We start from the raw sequence: 22,785 nt of genomic DNA, 5'->3' as shown, positions 1-22,785 counted from the left end.
GGAGAAAGTATCTTATAGTTGATTGCCCTAGTCCTTATAATATTATCCTCGGAAGACCTGCTCAGAACATGTTCAGGGCAGTAGTTTCAACTTTTTATCTATGTGTCAAATTTCAGGCACATGACGGAAAGATAGCAACACTTCACTCAGATCGCCAACAAGCTTGGCAATGCTACAATGCAAGCCTAAAGAAGTCGGCTCCAGGAAAAGAATTCCAACAAGAAGTTCAAGCAATTCACAACACAAATGAGGTACTGTCCTTAGCAGAGCTTGACCTTCGAGGGGACACCCAAGAAAGGCCTCAACCAGCAGACGAGCTTAAGGAAGTCCCGCTGACGTCAAAACCAGAACTAGTCACATACATTGGTCAAGCACTACAAGGAAATGAAAGATCGGAGCTCGTAAAAGTGCTGCAAGACAATGCCGACTTATTTGCCTAGACCCCAGTAGACATGCCAGGTATAGACCCAAACATTATCTGCCACAAGCTCGCCACCGATAGAACAAGCCGACCTATAGCTCAAAAGAAAAGGAATCTCGGGGCAGAAAAATCAAAGGCAGCCCTGGAAGAAACCGGAAAGCTCCTTAAAGCTAACTTCATCAAAGAAATCCGATTCACCACATGGCTCTCAAACATGATAATGGTAAGGAAAAACTCAGGTAAATGGCGCATGTGCGTCGACTTTACAGATTTAAATAAGGCATGCCCTAAAGATGCTTATCCTTTACCCTGCATTGATAAACTCGTAGACAATGCATCAGGTTTTAAATACTTGAGCTTCATGGATACATACTCTGGCTACAACCGGATCCTCATGCATCCAGAAGACCAAAGCAAGACAGCATTTATAACTGAGCATGGAAATTTTTATAATAAGGTAATGCCATTTGGTCTAAAGAACGCAGGTGCAATCTACCAACGACTGATGGACAAAGTGTTCCATCAATAAATAGGTCGGAACATGGAAATCTATGTAGATGATATGGTCGCCAAGACCACTCAGGAAAAGTCACACTGCGACGACCTCAGGGAGATATTTGAACAGATCTGAGGATACAATATGAGACTCAACCCAGAGAAATGTGCCTTTGGGGTACAAGGAGGCAAATTCCTTGGATTCATGCTGACCTCACGAGGAATTGAAGCGAACTCTGAAAAATGTGAGGCAATACTTAACATGGTGAGCCCTAAAACAATAAAAGAAGTACAACAATTGGCAGGAAAGGTAGCAGCACTATCTCGATTCTTACCAGCAGCGTCAAGCCGATCATACCATTTCTTCCAAACAATATCAAAGAATAAGAAATTTCATTGGACAGAAGAGTGGGAGAAAGCGTTTGCCGAGCTCAAAACTATTCTACCATCACCACCCATGTTGCAAAGACCAAAAGTCGATAAACCTTTATACTTGTATTTGTCTGTTTCTAATTATTCTATAAGCTCGGCTCTTGTCATTGAGACAGGAAAAATACAACAACCAGTATACTTCGTCAGTAGAGTCATGCAATCAACGGAACAAAGGTATCCGAGAATAGAACAGCTAGCTTTAGCACTAGTAATAACAGCAAGAAGACTCAGACACTACTTCCAAAGCCACACAATAATAGTAAGGATGAGCCAACCATTAAGACAAATACTAACAAAACCAGAACTGGCCGGACGTCTGACCAAATGGTCCATCGAGCTCTCAGAATTCGATATCCAATTTCAACCAAGGTCGGCACTGAAAGCACAAATCCTCGCAGACTTCGTCTTAGAACTGACCCCAGACGAGCACAACAAACCCTGGGAGTTACACGTTGATGGGGCGTCCAACCGAGGAGGGAGCGGGGCTGGTATAATCCTGAAAGAAGCGAACAAAGTCGTAGCCGAGCAATCCCTCCAGTTCCACTTCCCGGTAAGCAACAACCAGGCCGAGTATGAGGCCCTCATAGCAGGACTTAAGCTCGCCCTGAACCTCCAAGTACAAAGCCTAACAGCACATTGCGATTCCCTCTTGGTTGTTCAACAAATCTGAGGAGAATTTCAGGTAAAAGATCCATGGCTAGAGCGATATTGGCTCATAGCAAAGGATCTCATTTCAAAGTTCAGCTCATTCATTATACTACATGTGCATAGAGAAAAGAATGTTAGAGCAGACATACTATCCAAATTTGCGCCACTAGGGCGGACACACAAACATCAACATTATCACAACTCACACTTAAAAAACCCAGCATTGAACCATTATCTGTAACAAGCATTAACCACCTCCATGACTGGAGAGCACCTTTTCTTGAGTATATCAATGCATGCACCACACCCAGAGACAAACCTAATCCACAACACTTCAGACGAAAAGCGAGTCTTTACACAAGCATAGCAGGAGAACTATACAGGTGCGGTTTCTCACAATCATTGCTGAAATGTCTAAACAAAGAAGAAGCAAAAGAGGTGATGGATGAAATTCACGAAGGCGTATGTGGAAACCACATAGTAGGACGAGCTCATGCCGCTAAGATCATCCGAACATGTTACTATTGGCCGACCATGAAGAGAGATTGTATAACAAAAGTCAAGACCTGCGACAACTGTCAGAAGCATGCAGCTATATCTACGAAGCCAGCCGAAGTGATGCACAGCATGGAGGTAAGCTGGCCGTTCCATAGATGGGGGCTCGATATCCTCGGCCCGTTTCTAGTACCGCTAGACCAAGTAAAGTTTCTTTTAGTATCAATAGATTATTTCTCAAAATGGATAGAAGCACAGCCATTAGCAAGGATAACAGCCGAAAAGGTACGATCTTTCATATGAAAAAACATTATATGCCGATTCGTAATACCAAGAGAAATAGTATCTGATAATGGTAGACAATTTACAGACAACAAGCTCGAATCATTTCTAAAAAATTTTAACATACAGCATCATTTTAGCTCGGTCGAACACCCACAAACCAATGGGCAGGCCGAAGCTGCTAACCGAGTTATAGTGCAGGCAATAAAGAAAAAACTTAATAACGCAAAAGGAGAATGGGCGGAGCTAGTTCCAGAAATATTGTGGAGTTACAACAAAACAATACAAACCACAACAGGCGAAACGCCCTTCAAACTAGTCTACGGGACAAAAGCATTAATTCCTGTTGAGGTCGGCATCCCTACATTGAGAACCGAGCTATATGACGAACAACACAATGAGAATATGAGAAACGCTGAGCTTGATCTAACCGAAGAAGACAGGGAGATCACTGCCATCAAACAAAGAGCCAAAAAGCAATTAGCCGAGATAAAGCACAACAAAAGAGTATTTTCGAGGACATTCACCAAAGGTGACCTTGTACACAGACGAACAGAGGAAGCCAGATGACCTCCAACACACGGCAAGCTCGCCGCAAATTGGGAAGGCCCGTTCTGAATAGCGAAAGTACTCAGAACGGGGGCCTACCAACTTCAAACATTGCAAGACAACGCAATATCAGGAAATTGAAATGTTTCTTCATTAAAAATGTATAGATCATGACTTGTACAAATCGGCGAGTGAAGGTACTCTTTTCCCCCCTTAGAGCTTTTTCCCCGAAACGAAAAAGGTTTTTGCCTAAGGAGGATTTTAACGAGGCCGGACGCCCAATATATTCAAACAAACGTGATTGTTTCTTTCTAACAAAATTCGAATTCTAATAACCAAATACAAACACATCAAAGCGTACGCTACCAAGCCACAAGATATAATATAGCTAACTCGGCCCAAACTTGGCCAAAACAAATACTATCCGAATCCAAAAGCAATAATAAAACAAACATAAGCACAGTCAAATCGACCAAACCCCGGTCAAACAAAAGTAAAGAGTTGTCAATAAAAAAGCATATCCAAAATAAGCAAATCAAGAAGAAGGAGCATTCTCATCATGCTCTTCAACAGTGCCATCCACAACCAGCTTCCCATCAATCACGATATTAGTCACATCCAAACGATCACAATCAAAGTCAAGGGCCAATAAGGAGATTTGGCTAACAGCACAATCAAAACCAGAAGAGAACATCTCCATCCCTGCCTCCTCCAGCTCATGAACCCTCGCAGTTAACTTTTCCTTAGAAATGTCACTGGCCTTAATGTCAGCTTGTAGCAACCGAACTTGATCCCTCAAACGATCAACATCCTCCTCGGATTCCTTCGTCGTTGCTATAGCACTAACCACTGCATCGTCTTTTTCGTTCAATGACTTCTCCAACTCGGTAACCCTCGCCTTGTACAACTTCTCCAGATCAGAGACCTTATCCATAGCCTCTTGTTGCTCAGCACCAATAACCTCGGTAGTGTGGCCAACACACATAAGACGAGAAGCAACAATCTGCGGAAAACACACCACATAAGGGCAAAGAACAAAAAAAAAACAACAAAAAGGAGAAAAGGTAAAGAGGCCAAAAAGGAGATAAAATCAACCTGAACAAACTTCCCCAGAGCCTCCACCCCAACCCGACGAGTCATCAGCATATCCCCAGGGTACTGAGACGCCTTATCAGAAAGCTCGGCAAAATTGAACTGATCACTCCATAATGAATGAGAGCTAGTCCCTGGAATAAACACATGCAGCTTCTTTTGCTGATCAAAGGCAAGCCTACCCCCACCAACGGCCTCTTGGTCGCCCTCTGAGATAACCTCCAAAGACCTATCAGTATCATCCCTCCTCTGCTTATAAGAAGACGCCGGCTGAACCATAGACTGGGCAGCCTGCTCGCCACCTTCCTGCCGAGCTCCCAAGGCATCAGCAACATTGTCCTTTTTCTTATTCATAAAGGATTGAAATCGAGAAGGATCCAAGAGGGGAACTCGGCCACCTACAGGACAAACCATTAGAAGGTATAACAACATCAACACAAACAATAACAAAACAAAACATTACCTATATACACATTTAAGCCCTCACTATCACCAGAATCGTACAAACGCAAATGTTCAGAAATCGACAAACATTTTTCGTCAGCAAAACTCTTCACAAGAAAATCTAAAATAGAGTCCTCCTCTTCACTTCGCTCATTAGCCTCAAAGATTTGGCTCCGCTCAGAACACCAAAAAAGAGGAAACCTTTTTAAAAGCTCGTCATCTAAATAAAATAGGTACTCAGCCTCAATCGATCGAACTTTAACGAAAAGAGACTTGAAGTTTTTAAAAGAAGATTTATAAAGAAGGAAGAGGGAACGACCAGGAAAACTACTACGACAAACCCACAAACCCTTCCGAACGCCCTTTGCTTGGAACAGCGAGAAGAACAACGACAATGAGCAAGGGAACGAAAGGTAATCCATTAGACATTGAAAGGCGCAAAGAAACGCCCAGGAATTTGGATGTAGCTACGATGGCACACAGTTAAGTTGAGTAAGAACGTCACACTCGAAAGAAGAAAAGGGAAACCTCACACCAAGTTCAATCATGCATGGGGTATACATGAAGAAATACCCCGAATTACCTCTCATCTCACAGACCCTATCATTGCTGGAACAAGGAAGGAGTTCGACGGTAACACCAGAACCACCTCTTACGAGGTTCAGACCCCTCAACTCGGAAATGGACTCAACACTAGTGAAAGAAGAGGAACGGGTTTTAACATCATCATGAACCCAGTAATAGGGATCATCTTCCTTAACCTCAACAACTTTCAATTTCTCTTTCACCCTCTCTCCCACCATGAATAAACAACAGCAGTAACAGTAAAAAATGGAAGAAGAAGCACTAACCTTTCGAAGACATAGAGAGGGATAAAACGGTAAAAAGACGAAGCAACGAACCATAAATTCCAAAATAAGGGGAAACGATTATTGCAAGCGCACTATCTTAGTGGATAACTTAACTCACACCCACTAAAAACGTGGAAAACCCAAACGGTAATAAAACGCAATAAACGTGACACGACTCACCAAGACAAAAGAGAAAAGTCTATTAAAAACCCTTTCAAAATTCCTTCAAACAAACAAAGAAAGGCCCAACAACATTAGCAACATAAGAGGAAAGTCAAACACAAGTCCATTAAAGCTCGCCCACCGTTCTTTACACAACACTAACTGAGCTTGGGGGCTATGACGTGTACCCCGCTATACTCGGAAGCAAGGTTGTAACTGAAACCGAGCTCAAAGCCCGGAAATAAACAAACCACAACAAAAACCCCTGACTAAGTCATTCTTATCTCCTAACCGCTATCCACAATAACAGAATCCACTACTCAAACTAGATCACGACTCTGCACAAGTTGAAGATACTAATAACGGCTCCTACTAGATACATCGGAACAAACAAGACCCTCACTAACAAACCACTCGCCTATAAAGGCTCATGCCATACAACCCATAAGGGACATGTTACATAACTCTCTCTAAATTATCTCTCTTATTCTGATATTACTCACGTACTTACTTGAGCGTCGGAGTACTTTGTGCAAGTGCTCCCGCCGCCGTGCTTCAAAGGACTGAGGACTACCTCTGGCACTGCCCCTGGACGACGTATAGCTCGACCCAGGACTCGAGTGACCCCTCAGAGGCCATACATCTCGGTTCACTCAGAACGGAACAACACCTATATTTACAAATATTTTGCATACAACAAACATATAATTTTCACTTATATTTATTAGAATTTTGCACATATAAATCAATAAAGTTTACACCCAAATTTTTTAACATTTGCATACATAAATTAGTAAAATTTATTTATTAAAAATAATTTAATATTTGTGTTGGCCAAATGATAACCAAAAATATTAAAAGTTAATAGTCCCAAAAAAATTTTATATAGGTAAATTTTATCTAATTCTCTCTCAAATAAAGAGTTAGTTACTCTCTATGACCTATTGGATAAAATGAATTGTATAATCATAGTTAATGTACATACTAATTCTTAATTTGACTTAAATTTTGATCATTTAACTAATTAACTATAATATTTTTTTTAAATTACAAGAGTTCTAAAACATTCCTATTTTATAATTTTTTATTTTTTTTCCAAACCATCGATTTATTAATCAATTCCAAAAAAAAAAGAAAAAATCAAATGCTAAGAGGTATAAAAAAAAAAGACAACAGTAATTCTTCCATTGAAACTAAATTGATGCAAAAAAATTTTCAAAAAAATTTTGTTTTTTCATTGAAGAAAAACCACAATGGTATATAACATTATGTTATACTTTCGAACAGTATTTTAAGTAAGTTTACTATAGCCAAATTAACTGATTCCTTTTTCAGTTTTTAAATTTCTTGTAGTAAAATTTTATAATTTGTATATGACACAAATATTTGATCTGTACGTAACTACTAAACATATATGTTCTTTCATTTTGTCTTAGGTTAATCCAGAATATTTATCATTTAAAATGTTCTGATAAAAATAGGCAGACTAGTCGCACAACTATTGCAGTTTTGTTTCAATAAAAAAAAAAGATTTTTTTTAAAGTAAAATTTCTGCAGCATGAGATTTTTTTTTTCTGTGTTCGAACTGATCATTAAATAGGTGATTTGAAAATAAATAAAAATTATAAAAGATGAGTTTTCTAATAATTCTATCATTTTAAAAAATTATTATTTAATTGATTAAATTATTAAAACTCAAGTTAAATTAAAAATGAATGTTAATATATCTACTTATGAGAATGAATCATATTTTAGTTGTTTACTTGTAGAAAAAGGTGAACCAAATTATAAAGCAATATTCCAAGTTAACTTTTAAAAAACGAATATATAGAAATGAAAATGTATATTATTTTACACTGAAATTATTTCTGACACAAATAGAGCCAGCAGCAAAGACAAGCTAATAAGAAGATAACAACTTTAAGTATATAATGCTGCATATGCAAGGCTTATATACATTAGTGCGTGGCTGAAGACATACATAAGATCACAACCATAATGCGACTAGTAGAATGAACTGATTCTGGGAGTGGTCCTTTGTTAATTTCATAATACTAATTCAATTGGACCATTTGGTCCAACCTAGTATATTTATATGTTAGCTTCTACATACACTACTGCTTTAGTTTTATATATATATCAACTGATCTAGATGCAAACAAAAAATTAATTATTTGTATAAAATATACGAAATATATATTTTTTTGAAATAATAATACATATGATATTTGTGAATATATAATAATTAATTTAGTAACTATTTTTTTTATATATATATAATATTTTTAAGGTGGAAATGTTGGAATTTTTTCATAATTCTTTAGCCCAAAGATTATTCATGTTAAATTATTAAGAAAGGAAATACTGGATGCGGAAGCGTACTGAATTCATAAAACATGAATCATGATCGGAAGAGTTTAGATCTTGTGGTTTTTTCGATCTTCCTCAACCAAAGCTTTCTGTATTCTTAGGTGACTGAACTGCAACTCTTTTGATGGGGAAAGAACAACAAAGGCGGCTTTGGTATATTGGGGACCAAAACCCTGAAGGCCTATTTATATTTGAGTATGAAACCCATTAAATCCTTAAGCCCAAATAAAATAATATATAAAGTCCAAAAGATAATATATCTAAAATCCAAAAGATAATTATCTAAGGAACAAAAGATAATATCTGGTTTTATTCTCATTTAATTCCAAACCAAAAGTAATAACGACTTATTCAATTTAGCATTTATAATAATAAATGAGATCACTATTATAAGTCATTTAATTTGAAATAGCGTAATTTGTGATTATAATTAATATATGTATTGCACACAAACAAGTTAGGAATTAAAATAATTTCCTAACAGGAAACTGATCAGGTGCAGTCGACTTCACGTGAAGTTGATACTTGAGAGCCGTTAGATGATTTGACTAATTTGACTAAATTTTTATTTAATGATTCTCAAATATCAACTTCACGTGAGGTTCACTTCACCTGAGTTTTCACTTATTCTTAAAATACGAATTATTATAAAAAAATCAACAATATACAATAATAATGCACGATAAATATTATAATGACAATGAGAAAAGAAACAATGAATCTTTTGGTTGGGAATAAATTGATAACAAGAGACAAGTGACAATTGGTTTGTCATTTGTGCCCGCTCTAATAAGAGGGTGGGGTAGATAAATACGACACACTACACAAATACCGATTTATTTTTATTTCATTTTCTGGATGGTAGCTTACTAGCTTAATTGAGAGTTGAGAGAAAAATGCAAAATGTTGGAATAAACTGAGTGATGGATGGGGTCATTGGACCATTTGGTCCACCTTGTAGTTGTAGCCTAGTAGCCGCTACTCCTATATATTTGTTATCATATCATAATCTTATGAATAAAGATCATGAATCTCTGTTCCAAATCAGAGATGATGTATATCGTTAGCACAAAAACAAAATAACAATCTGTCTTTTACAATCAAAGAATCATTTTGCCCACAAGCTTATTTATTACATAAGAAACTAAGAGATTCTATTATAAATTTATTTGCACATCAATTATTATTTTGCAACTCCATTAAGGAGCTAACAAAGGATCGATTTTTTTTTATTCTTTTTACTTCTTTCTCCATCTTCCTCTTAATCCCACAATTTAAAAAAACAATTTTATAATAAATCAATTTAACTAAATTGCCTAATTAAAGGTAGGTTTTAGTCTATTTTGCTTTCGGATTTTTTTAATTATTAGTTAATTTTGAAATTAATTGACTGAATTAATGTTGGTTTCTCATATTTCTTAATCCAAATATTAGAAGGTTTTAACAATAAAGAAGTGAGACTTTTGGAAGTATAGGTATCTAGAAAGGTAAAAAGATAGAGGGAGAAAAAAAAGGAAATATAAATTGCATGGGACTAGAAGGTTTGTGCATGGTAAGACAAAGCATGCTGAAGAGAAGCAATGGCGGATAACGCATGCTAGACAACATAAGGACCCACCAAAACTCTCCATGCTGACCAATGACCACCGTCAATTTCTAATTCATGAACCTTCAATTCCTTATGTTATCTTATGTTATGTTATGTTTATGCTTTTTAGTTGCTATTGTGTCATTGGTCCTACTTTTCACCTCTACTTCTTGACTTGAATTTTAACTTTTTTTTCCCCCACATTCATTTGGGTGCTTTTTCCTCCCTCCCTTTAGGTTTCTCTTTTGGTTATCAACTATATGTGTTGTTCTACGAGAACTTGGAGTAGTAGTAGATGGTCCATTCTTCTCTTTTTTTTTTTTTTTAATTTATATTGATGATGATGATTATAAGAAGACCCATAAAGGCTAATTAAACTGCCTAATTAATTTATTAATAATGTGTTGAAGACATGAGACTTGTTAAATAAAAATGTATATGTTGATTTCATTGTAGAAGTGATGGTTGATAAATGTGGGGGATTATAATGAGTCCTTTTCCGTTGGCAAAGTGGTAGTTGGCCAAAGTGGGACTTTAGGGAGAGCTGTCGGGTAAAGCCATTCACAATCACAGCCTCTCCATTCTCTCTAGCCAACAATACCATGCCTATATGCAACTCACATTACTCTTTCCTTTTTTGTTTCTCCATTTAGTTACCATTGTAATACAAGCGTAATTCAATTTTCATAATTAAGTCACATCAAAATTAAAATAAAAGTAGCATAAAAGTTGTTTTTGGGAGAGGATGGAATAGATATATAGCTCAAAAATTATTTAAATGCAATGAAATGTGGATAATAACACCCAATACTTAGATTTTGTAATTTTGTAGCATTCTTGTAGCATAAAATATTATCATAATTTATTAATAATTGATTTTCTTGCCACCAATTTTCTCCCCTTTTTTTGGATAAATAAGCAGTAACTCTTGACTTTTGAGAAAAATAAGTTAAAATGTTATAATATATAAGTGACTATTCATATAAAATTATTTTTGTATAAAAGTAATAAAAAAATTAAATAATAATTTAATTAAACATATTAAATTATTAAATAATTTTTACTTGTTATATTCATACGGAGAGAGAGAGAGACATATTAAACCTATTATATTGAGAGAGAGATATTCATGTCATTAGTAACTCTCTTAATTTGTAATGCAAAATAAATACACATTAAAATCAAATTAAGCAAACAGCTTGTCACGTCGTAGCATCATTTTAAGCAATCTTGGTAGACAAATAAGCAATCCTAGCAAATTTAGTACTAGTTTGGATTGATTTTTGAGTTAAAAAAATATTTAAAAAAATAAAATATTTTTATTCAATTTAAAATTTATTTAAATGTTTTTTTAAAAAATATTTGTATTAAAAAGGTAAATTATTTAATTTTTTAAAAACTAATAATACTTTACTTTTAAAAAGATAAAAATAAAAGACATTTTTAATATTTGAAATTTTTTTTAAAAAACTTATTTAAATATAAAATAATTTTTATTTATTAAAGAATATCTTTTTTTTTTAAATACATTTTTTAATAACCAATCCAACCTGATCTTGAATATAATCAACATAGATGCTTTCAGACAAAGACAGAATTACTCTCTAATAGACACTAACCTACCAATTCTTATTATTTCTCAACCTAATTAAGTTTTTTTTTTTTTTTAAACTCCCATCTGATTAACAAAAGTGCGATATAGATGCCTTTTCAGTTATTTAATGGGAGAAACAACTTTTAGTTTATTTTTCCTTTATCTGTGGGTAACGAATAAGATGATTATTAACATGAAATATTTTCATTTAAAAATAATAGTTAGAAATTATTATCTGTAATACGGATCAATGTCTAAATTATCATTTTTAAATAAAAACATTTTTATGAAAGTATTAACCACTAATAAAATAACTCTCAATATTAGTTGGAGGACAGAATGGTTCCAAATCTTTCGTCTAATAATGTCTAACTCTACGTCAACGAGATATATATGATGTTTAAATACTTAAAAGTGTTTATAGGTGTCATACATCATATAATATTCAATTTGGTTTCTAAATTTGTATACGAATTTTAATTTAGTCTTTAAAATTTTAATTACTTTTATTTAGTTCTCAAATTTTACGAACATAACTCATGTTAGTTTTTGAAATAATTTTTAACGTACAAACCTTAACGAAACAATATCGTGAACAGTTGGATGCCACATTAAATTTTATAAAATGATATCATTTTAATTTTAACAATCAAATAATCTAAAAATAATATTATAAGTAGTGTTTATTAAAATTTTACCTAATAAAATAAGTGATATGATATCATTTTTAAATTATTTAAATGTCAAAACCAAAACTTTATTATTTTTTAAGTTTTAATGTGACAATATTAATATTTTATTAATATTTTTATATTAAAAATCATTCAAAAACTAATATAAAATATATTTATAAAGTTTAAAAATTAAATAAAAATAATTAAAATTTCAAAAATTAAATTGAAACTTACGTGTAAATTCATGAACAAAACTAAGTATTAACTCGTCATGCACATTACAAGAGTTTAATTGTTTAGAAATCTTTTCTCTAAATTCATCCTATACGTACCTATGGTGATGATCAATATATGAAACCATGATAAATTCAAAAGAATAATAGCCTATACTAACACAAGGTCATCACCGCTAACGGCGGCAGGAGCATAGGCTTTAGCTTCGAGCCTTCCAATAATTATGCCAAACAATGTAATGTTCTAATGAGTCAAGATTAAAATAAAAAATTAAAATACGAATGGAAAGAAAATGCACGATAAATATATGAAATAAAAATAAAAGAAGTGCACACCTCCCAAAAATGTAGTTAATAATGAGGAATAATAATGGCTGTAGGCCAACAACAGCGTGGTTTTTAGTGCTACTCATATATAGTATAGAAATAATATATAGTGGTAACAATATAAATAGGTGGCTATTTAGATAAAAATTATTAAAACAACTTTTATAACAAATAATGATTAATATATATAAATAATTGTTATATCATGCAATTTAATTAAATATGTTAACTTATGTAATAATTTTTTATTATTATCTTTAAATAAAATGATTTTAATTATATTTATGTTGGTAAGTAATTTCTGTATAAATATGATTTTGAGCCGCTAACCATTAGCAACACATTGCTAAAATAATACTTGAATTGACATCACTAAGAATTGAAATAGAAAAACATCCTGTTCAAATAAATAAATAAGAGAGCTAGTTAGTTAAAAATGTCAAAAATATTTTTTTTAAAAATATTTTTTAACAATTAAAATTTAACATATATAATCGATTAAATTATATTATTTTTTATTAAAATTAAATTGAATAAATTAATTTAACTAAAAAATTAATAAATTAAATTTTAAATTAATTTAAATTAATATTTTTTATAAAAAATAAGTATAATATTTTTATTATAAAAAATAACTAAAATACCTCTATTATATATATATATATATATATATATATATATATATATATTCTTTTTAAAAATTCTAAATCCTAACTATATAATGGCAGAGAAGAAAAATGCTATAATTTAAAATTTTTAAAATTAATATATAATAAGAGTATTTTAATTATTTTTTATAATAGGAATATTATAGTTATTTTTTATAAAAATAATATTAATTTAGACAAATTCAATATTTGATTCACCATTTTTTCGATCAAATTAATTTATTTAATTTAATTTTAACAAAAATAATACAATTTAATTAATTATATGTGTTAAATTTTAATTATTAAAAAATATATTTAAAAAAAGATGTTTTAAACATCTTTATCAAAATGCCTCCCAATAAATAAATAATAACAACGCACGCATCCATCCTCAGCCTATGGTTTGTTGTTGTCGTTGGCTTTGCTCATGAAATAATTACTCTAGTATATATGGGCACAGCAACCCTTCAAGTAAAAGTATAACTACATGCATGTGTTATTCTATCATCAACTAAAGTATGAAGTAATTTATTTCATAAGAATTTTACACACAAATGGAAGGGTTTTAAATGCCTACATAATTTCATTGCATGCCAAACATACATATCGATTAATCGGCTCTCTTAGGTAAAACACTTTATGAGTGTCTGCTCTCCTTACGGAACGGAATAAAAAAAAAAGTATGAAATATGATGAATGTTGATTATTACTTGCCTTAGTTTAGCCTGTGCAAATATTTTTTTTTTTAGTTATAGATACCAACTTAACAAGTTCTTACATAAGGTAGACATGCTTTATATAAAAAATTTTAAGTTAATACTGTGCCAAAAAGTAGAGATTCACATATATTTATTTTCATCTAAAATTAATCGTTAAAAATTATTAAATAATTTAATATTTAATTAAATTATCATTTAATTAATAATTTTTAACTAATCATAAAAATATCTGCATGTTAACTTTTTACTATATAAAAACAATATAAAATTAAGGAGATATAAATATTAAAGCTAGAGCTAATAAGAAATACACGTATATGAAATGAAGAATTTTAGATATACAAAGTACAAATATTTTGTAAATTCTAGGGATAAAATTTTTATACGATATTTTGTAAATATAATTTTGTTTTTGTAGAATTAAATTAAATATATACACAAATTAGTTGTCAATTACAAAAACAAAAAAATGTTTATTTTGTCAAAAAGAAGTTAATCTTTATCTTAAAGGACCACATTATCATTTATTTCTTTCCAAAAAAAAAAAACATTTTGTTTGACAAGTAAACTTCTTGGGACAAAATGATGGTTTAATTTACTAATTTATTTGAAGTAATTTTTCATGATCACGTTCAGTTTCATGCATTAAGGAGTTAGACTGATGTGATCATCATCAGAGGTGGAGAAATATTTGACCAATTTCAAATTTTATAGGATAATCTTGTCTAGTTTTTCCTTCCTCTAATCAAGTAGTTAGGTAAATGTCAATTTAGAAATACTTTTTTTTAGTTCTTTTTATTAGAATAATTAAGTAGAAGAAGCAAAATACATTGAATAAAAACCGAAAAAATATTATATGATGTAACCTATCCCACATTTCATTGAATAAAAAGCTTTTAAAGAAAGCTCTTCTGCTTTTTATACTCAACTCTATGTATACTTATTTAAACAACACAGTTCTTAATTATAACCTAATAACCTATTTATATTAATAGTTCAATTAGTAAGTAATTAACAGTAACCAGTCTGTGTTATTAATTCACTACTGCGGGCCGGGCAAAGACCTAGTCAAAGAAATTGAAAATGTTATGTATGTAGAAAATAATTTTACAGAGATATAAAAGAGAGAGGAGCATATAACAAGTAAGGTTTGTTTTGAGGCAGAAATTAAAGAATACATGCATTCAAATTTTGGTAGAAGAGATTGTAGAGTGTGCCACACATACATCTCTCTCTGTCTGATCTCTTATCATAATAATAATAATAAGTAATATATATATTAAAAAGGGAAATTAAAATTAAAGGCCCATTATCTAGATTGTAGAGCCAGGTTGACGCATGCATCTCTATTTGCACACAAACACATACACGCACACGCATTGTTCTTCATTCTTAGCTTCCACACATTGAGATATTTATGCAAAAATATAGGAGTAGCATGTAGTATGTGTAAGCATCCATCAGCAGTGATGGAATTGAAATTGTAAGAAACTAAGAGCTAGCTATATATATATTGTTCTCCATGCACGCAAAGCAAGACATGATTAATAATTTAATTTTCGAAGACGCATATCCCAATATCACAGTCAGAGCTTGTGTTTAGAAAGGGGCTCATGCTCATCATCAACCTGTTCCCTTCATTGTTGACCCTACTATTACTACTACTACTACTCTGCAGAAGCTGCAGCAATGACATGTCCGAGATGCTACCATTGTTGTCATGGTTGTTATTATCCATAAAGCTTGGCAGCACTGCTGCATCATCGGTTTCAGTTTCGTGCCTACTATTGTCTCCTCCATGACTCAGTTGAGATGCCACAAACTTATCAAGATCCCTCCAATCAGTCACTACTTTTTTCGTGCTATTGGAAGATAACATGTTATGCTCTTCGTTGCTTTCTGAGACTAGTGCCATTGTGCTTGTTGTTGTTGTTGGCCTCTTAACTAGCGGCAAACTTGGGCTCTCAAGCTGTGGAAGCTGTACAAATTGCTCTGCTGCTATATTTGCATGCATGTTCTCTATTTCTTGCTTGCACATGAAGCTGCTTTGATGATGATGATGATGATGACTCTGCCTTGAGAGCAGCTGCTCAATTGACTCAACAACCGTGCCGCCACCGCCGCCGCTTGTTTCCTCGTACAAGTAGCTTGAATCCCATCCTTCCATAGTCTTCGTTTGCCCGTTTGTCGTCCTTTTCTTGAATGCTCTACAAACAACCCACCCTTCCTCCTGCATATATATGCATGCATGCAACAACAAATTTGAGATTTCAATTCAAAGCTCCAAAGTTATTAATATATAAAAGAATTGTGGACTTTGTTTTTCCTTTTTGTTGTTATGTTGGAGACTTTGAGTTGACCAAGTTAAAGATGATGATGATGTTATGAATGTTGGTAGTGGTTCTCCTTTAGCTTTAATTTGTTAACGTTTGACAATGAAAAATGGTAAGAAAAAGGGTGTAGCAGAAAAGGAAAAGAGAAAACGTTCAATTATATCGGTGTTGAAAGAAGTGAGACTTTTGACTTGTTGTTGGGAGATGAGAAAGTAGTGTGCCAAGAAAGCTTGTACGTCCCTTAGCTTCCTCAACATACATACACATAATACAAATCTACTCAAAAAAGCAAAATTAATGAGTAACATAACAACAAACTAGTTATTAATTAGATCTAATAGAACAATCTAGAAGGCTTGCCTGAGGGGGTCCGTTTTCATCGGATTCAAGTCTGTACTCGTGCATGATCCAGTCTGTTTTCTGGCCGTTAGGGGCTCTCCCTTTGTAGAAGACCAGAGTCTTCCTCATCCCGATCAGCTTCGCCTTGTCGTACACCGCCTTGTCTCTTCCCGTGGCCTTCCAGAACCCCGCCATGGTGGCCCTGTTCGTTCGAGTCCCCGTCGGATACTTCTTGTCTTTGTGGCTGAAGAAGTACCACTCGTTCTGCTCTTCATACCCGATCCTACATCTCTCTGCACTTACACGTTCAGATCTAGTTAATCATGTCATCAATTTTCACTGTCATATCATATGCATGTATATGTATGTGTACCTTGGAGATCCCAGGGTTCAATACGATAGAGATCGATCTCTCTGATAACGTCAAGGTCTATCTTCTGAGATGCCACTTTCTTCCTCAGATAATAACCAACAAGCTCTTCATCCGTTGGGTGGAACCGAAACCCAGGTGGGACACACGATGATTCCATCTACTTGTACTACTTCTGCATCAAATTCACCACACACCACATAACTTGTTCATCATCATGTATAAATAATAACCAAAGACGAATGAATAGTGATGAAGTGAGACTAAAAAGTTAAAAAAATAATAAGGAATGAGGTAATTAATAGAAGAAGGTGACAAGTGTTATGAGAGATAATGATAGGGTCATTTGGTGGTGAGCAACACTAGTCATACCAAAAGGGATAAATAAAATATAAGCGCGTGTTATTTAACAATAGTCCATAAATTCAGAAAACAATAATGATTTTTGTTCGCTGCTGGCCCCGGTTGAGAGAGAAGCAAATGATGAGGGTTTGGTATAAATGTATTTTGATAAAAACCATGAGAAGAAGGAGTTGAGGGCTTAGGCACTACTAGTGTATGTGTTATGCAAGAGAGGGTGAGAAACGGACAGGTAGAGGCTTGTGCTAATGATGTTGTCTTGTGTTAGTGAATGGAGGGAATCATTCTTCAAGAACGGGGTTCCCCATTCCCACATTACTATTAATAATTATGTATCTATTTTCACTTATAATCACTTCACCTTATTAAAATAACTAATAATATGGGTAAACCAAACCAAACTAAACCATAAGCAAACAAAACCAACTTTTTTAGGAAACAATATAATAAGAGTTCTAATTTGAAGCTTAAGCAAGGGAAAAACAAATAGTAATAGAGCTGTAGAGGCATCTGATTACTAGTGATTAGTATATAGTAGCTAGGTATAGTTAAATTAAAGAAAAGAGTATAGTATATGAGTGACGTTATGAGGAATGGGGGCACGCGCGGGCGTTTACCGTTGTATTGGATCAAGGCCTGCCTGCCTGCCGTAGTTTGTAGGAGGAGATAATATAAAGAAGAAAAAGACGTTTGAAGGAGAGAAATTAAAGAATGAAGAGTAGAGAGTGTTCTGAATGGGGAAACTGGGGACTCTGACTTTATTGTCTGCTTGTCGAGAATTTTCATGGCACATATCTGACTTTGAGAATGTGGTGTGGTGCTCACCCCAAAAATACACAACTTTAAGGGGAATGTATGTATGTGCCTGTGCCCTATGTTTTGCACCTTCACTCTTTCTTCTACTTTCTAATTTCCAGTACTTCTATTTCTATTACAAAACCCTCGTGATTAGTTATTAGGTGAAATTGGAGCGAAGAAGGAAGTTTCTGGAAAGAAAGATAATCGGATCCATTCATGATCGTACGATGAAAACTGCGTACTAGTGGTAGTTTTGGAGCTGCAATTGTATTATGACGAATGATATATACTACATTCATGGTGTTGCGTGGGAACATGTATCTATGCATGGAAGCTAAGATAAGATGGCGCCATTGTAAGCTACATATGAATAGTTAATTAGAGATAGATGCAGATAGAAGAATAATAGTAAGAATATAAGCTCACCTGAATGTATGTAAGTAGGGTTGAAGAAGAAGGAGATGGAAATGGAAGAGGAAGAGAGAGAGATTCAGTTAGGAGTGAGAGAATGGAGAATATAAATAAAAGAAAGAAGAAAGAAGGACCGCTGAAATGCGCATGGGTTGATGGTTGTCCCCCCAGTAGGTGACGTCATTGCCTATACCACCCACTTAACATTCCTTTTTCTTTTCTTTTTGTTTCTTTTCTCCTTCCCTTTCCCTTCCCTTCTTTCTACCTTTTTCCTCTCTCCTTTCTCTATTTCCCAACCTTGTGTCTTTTATCCTCCCACAACAATCAATCTTTCATAAAATAAATCCCATTTTTCATCAATTTTCTGAAACATTATTTTTGCTTCATAAAGTATACCAAATATCTAAAGAAATATTAAAAAAAAAAGGTTAGAAATAATCAGATTTGGGTACAATTTTGTTTTACGAGATGTTTTGAAGAATGAGACTTTTTTATTTTTGAATTTAGTAATTTTATGTTAAATTAATTTTTTCCGTTACTTTCAATTTAGGTGAATGATGACTAAAAGTTACAAAATGAAAAAATAATTTTCTATCATTCAAATTTTATATCTAGTTTTTTAAATATATTTTTTAAGTAATAATACTACACATTATTCAAATATTTTTGTTAACTAAATCCAATCAAATTGATCTAATATAATAAAAATTAATTATGACTAATAATATTATTTTAAATTTTATTATTTAATTTAATTAAACTTAATTCATAAAATGACTTTAATATATAGCATTACTTATTATTTAAATATTTTCTACAATAATCAAATTTGCTGCACAAATTATTTATACCATTTATTAAAAATGGTGCATTTGTTAGACGAAAACAATCACAATATTTTGTACTTATTGTTATATTTATAAGAAAAATATTAAAAATTTAATATTTTTATTAATGTTAGTCAATATTTTTTTATCAATATTTTATTTTTATATTATTATAATTTAGGTCTTAAAATTTAAGATTCATCAAATATTAACCAAAAATAATAAAAATTCTTTATTAACAATGAAATATTTTAATCTATTTTTTACTAATCCTGGCTAGTACAGATAAAAATTAGTTCTTTACTAATAATGAAAATTTCAGCATACATAATAATAGTGAGAATTTAAAGATTCAAGAATCGAATTGATTATAAGTTTTAAACATCTCAAATATCTAAGAAATAATGAGGGATTCACAAACAATAAAGAATAATTACACAATTATATAGTTGAACAAATATGTAAACGAATATTATTAAAAATTTGATTAATCCAACTTGGTATATTTCATATTAATTAATGTCAATTTAAATATACTGTAAAAATACTCAAAGATATTTCAACATCTGGTATTTGGAGTTCGAGTGACGATGCTTTATCTTAATAATAAGCAGCTTCATAACTTCACAATGAATTGAAGAAACAATATTATTGTCATTTGTCAGAAAAAATAATTTTCCACGTGAGAAATAGGTTAGGGTTAGTTTTCTTTCTTTCTTTTTTTTTTTTTTAATGTTTCATCACAAATACATTTTCTTCTTATGTGGAAGCAGCTAATTAAGGTTGTCCAGTAAGCTAAGGTGTCCGTGGCATGTTAATTAGGATAACATAGTTATGTAATTTGTTAATTAAATTTCTCAAACATAGGCTCATAGCTAACACTTTATGTTAATTATGGGCTTAATGGTAGGATAACAAAATGAGATTATGCTTAATACCCTATATGAAAGTATAAACTACGGTGTGGGAATGATTCGTAGACAAGTATTTTGGGGAAGGAACTATGAGAAAAGGAGGTAGAGAAAACGTAAGTTGAGCAACAACAGTGCGATCAATCAACGTGTAAGTCACGAGTTGGTGCATTTGTCTCTCAACTTTACGTAGAAGATAAACAAAGAAAAAGACAAAAACATACATAACTTATATGTAAACATTGTTTTCCTACTTAGGCCATGCCATTCATTACCCCACTTTCTTTGGTCCTCCAACGGAATTCTACTTCAAATCATAATTCTTTTCCGCTCTTAAAATATATTAATATTATTTGTGATTAATTTATCAGTCACAACATAGGAACGTGTTAATTAGTGCTTGAGAGACTAATTAACTAGCCAGAGAGCATTTGATATGCATGGAAATTAGTGGTTGCACCATGATCAATTGGCACCTCTTGCTACTTAAACAACTCAAGGAATTAAACTAACTAATAACACATATACCCCTAAGAATAAGAACGAGGAATAATTAAAGAAAGAAAATAGATGTATTGTCGGCAACGTCATACTATAGAAGCAGTAGTGGCACTTTTTGGTAATATATATACACTACTATTGTATTGGTTTATATATAAATGCATAATTATTGATATTATTATGATGATGATATTCTATATACGTTTTGGTGAGAGGCAAAGATGAATGGACCATTTGGGCGAATGCAAGAAGAGGAAGATCTTTTTTATCATAGGCTTGTTCAGTTGAACCTCCAGAACAGAGACGGGTGTGTAGTTGAGAGGTGTTGATAGCTTCAAATGTAATTAAGTTGCAATAATAATTATTATTGGTCTTTTCATTTGCATATGCATAACGCCAATGAGGCCTTCTAGAGAGGAATTAACAGAAAGTGACATGCTAGACGTTGATATTGAACTAGTAGTGACCAGTGAGGCATGTTTATTCAAAGTGGTGTCCACCATGCCATAATCTTCAACAAGATCCAACATCTTCTAATCATTATTAATTGCGTTTGGCGACAATAATCCCAAATTAATGTAATTAATCACTACATAGTTTAAGCAAATTACTACTCAAATAATTGCATTACTAATTAATTGGTGTGGGTTAATTAAGCAAAAAACAGTTGATACATACAGCTTATTAGAAAACGATATTGTATTCTATAAGAAAATGAATTCAATATAATGTGATAGTCATTTTGACAAGTGATCTATATAAAGAAAATAAATCCTTTTAAAAAAGTGTGCTTTCTAAACATTTCTATCATAATTTTAGTGGAACAATGATCAGTAAGAAATAAAGAAAGTAGAGTGTAAAGTAATATATTAAAATGAAGTTAATATTCAATAAAAAAAGGAAAGTTTTGAAGAATAGAAATGCGTACTGAATTATTATCGATTCAAATTGAAGAGAGATGAGAGACGACGGAGGCGCACGCACGCTTAGAGAAACTAGAGTGAATCTGAACAGTTGATGAATTGATGACATATGCACATGCATTGCATGTTATTGTGGTATGGAATTTCAAACCACACAATCTTCGATCTGCACACAGTAGAGTGCAGTAATCAGTAATCGACTAATCATTATCAGTTTGGTTTAATTTCAGCTGAGCTAGCTAGCTACCTTCAAACTCGGTGATGATGATGATGAGAAATTTATGTGCTACTTCATACTTTTTGTATACTATACTACTCCGTTATTGGTTACCTTAATTACATAAACTGTTTAATTCACTAGTCGCCGTGTTTAGACTGGTAAACGAACTTTAAACAAGTTTAATAATGCATATTATCATCTTTAACGTAAATATTTATGGGAGCTACTCCAATAAAAAAAAAAATCTAAAATGTCTTTTTTTTAAAATATTTTTTAATAATTAAAATTTAATATATATAATTAATTAAATCGTATTATTCTTGTTAAAATTAGATCAGACAAATTAATTTAACTAAAAAATAATGAATCAAATTTTGATTTAGTTTAAATTAATATTATTTTTTATAAAAAATGACTACTATATTCTTATTATAGAAAATGACTAAAATACTCTTATTATATATATTAATTTTGAGAATGCTAAATTCCAACCTTTTTCTTCTCCATCATCATAGAGTTAGGATTTATAATTTTCAATATATATATATATATATATATATATATATATATATATATATATATATAATAGGGATATTTTAGTTATTTTTTATAATATGAATATTATAGTTATTTTTTATAAAAAAATATTTAAACCAGTTCAAAATTTAATTTATTAATTTTTTTACTAAATTGATTTATCCAGTTTAATTTTAATAAAAATAGCACAGTTTAATTGATTATATATGTCAATTTTAATCTTAAAAAA

The 22,785-nt window shown here is 32.2% G+C and overlaps 1 protein-coding gene across 1 annotated transcript; it reads right to left on the bottom strand.

The window, feature by feature from the left end:
• Nucleotides 1-15,242: 15,242 nt before the first annotated feature.
• LOC130982668 (NAC domain-containing protein 37-like) lies at nucleotides 15,243-18,700 on the bottom strand. The gene is made up of 4 exons (XM_057906716.1): nucleotides 18,653-18,700; nucleotides 17,072-17,243; nucleotides 16,720-16,991; nucleotides 15,243-16,256 (listed from the first exon to the last, which is right to left on the bottom strand). The coding sequence occupies exons 2-4, from the start codon at nucleotides 17,226-17,228 to the stop codon at nucleotides 15,579-15,581; spliced, it is 1,107 nt and encodes a 368-aa protein (XP_057762699.1). The 5' UTR covers nucleotides 17,229-17,243; nucleotides 18,653-18,700; the 3' UTR covers nucleotides 15,243-15,578.
• Between the last annotated feature and the right edge of the window lie 4,085 nt (nucleotides 18,701-22,785).

The sequence above is a fragment of the Arachis stenosperma genome, chromosome 5 (genome assembly GCF_014773155.1).
Source record: "Arachis stenosperma cultivar V10309 chromosome 5, arast.V10309.gnm1.PFL2, whole genome shotgun sequence".
Taxonomy (NCBI): Eukaryota; Viridiplantae; Streptophyta; class Magnoliopsida; order Fabales; family Fabaceae; genus Arachis; species Arachis stenosperma.
Note: the sequence above shows the minus strand (reverse complement) of the source record. Positions and strands in the feature narration are given on the sequence as shown.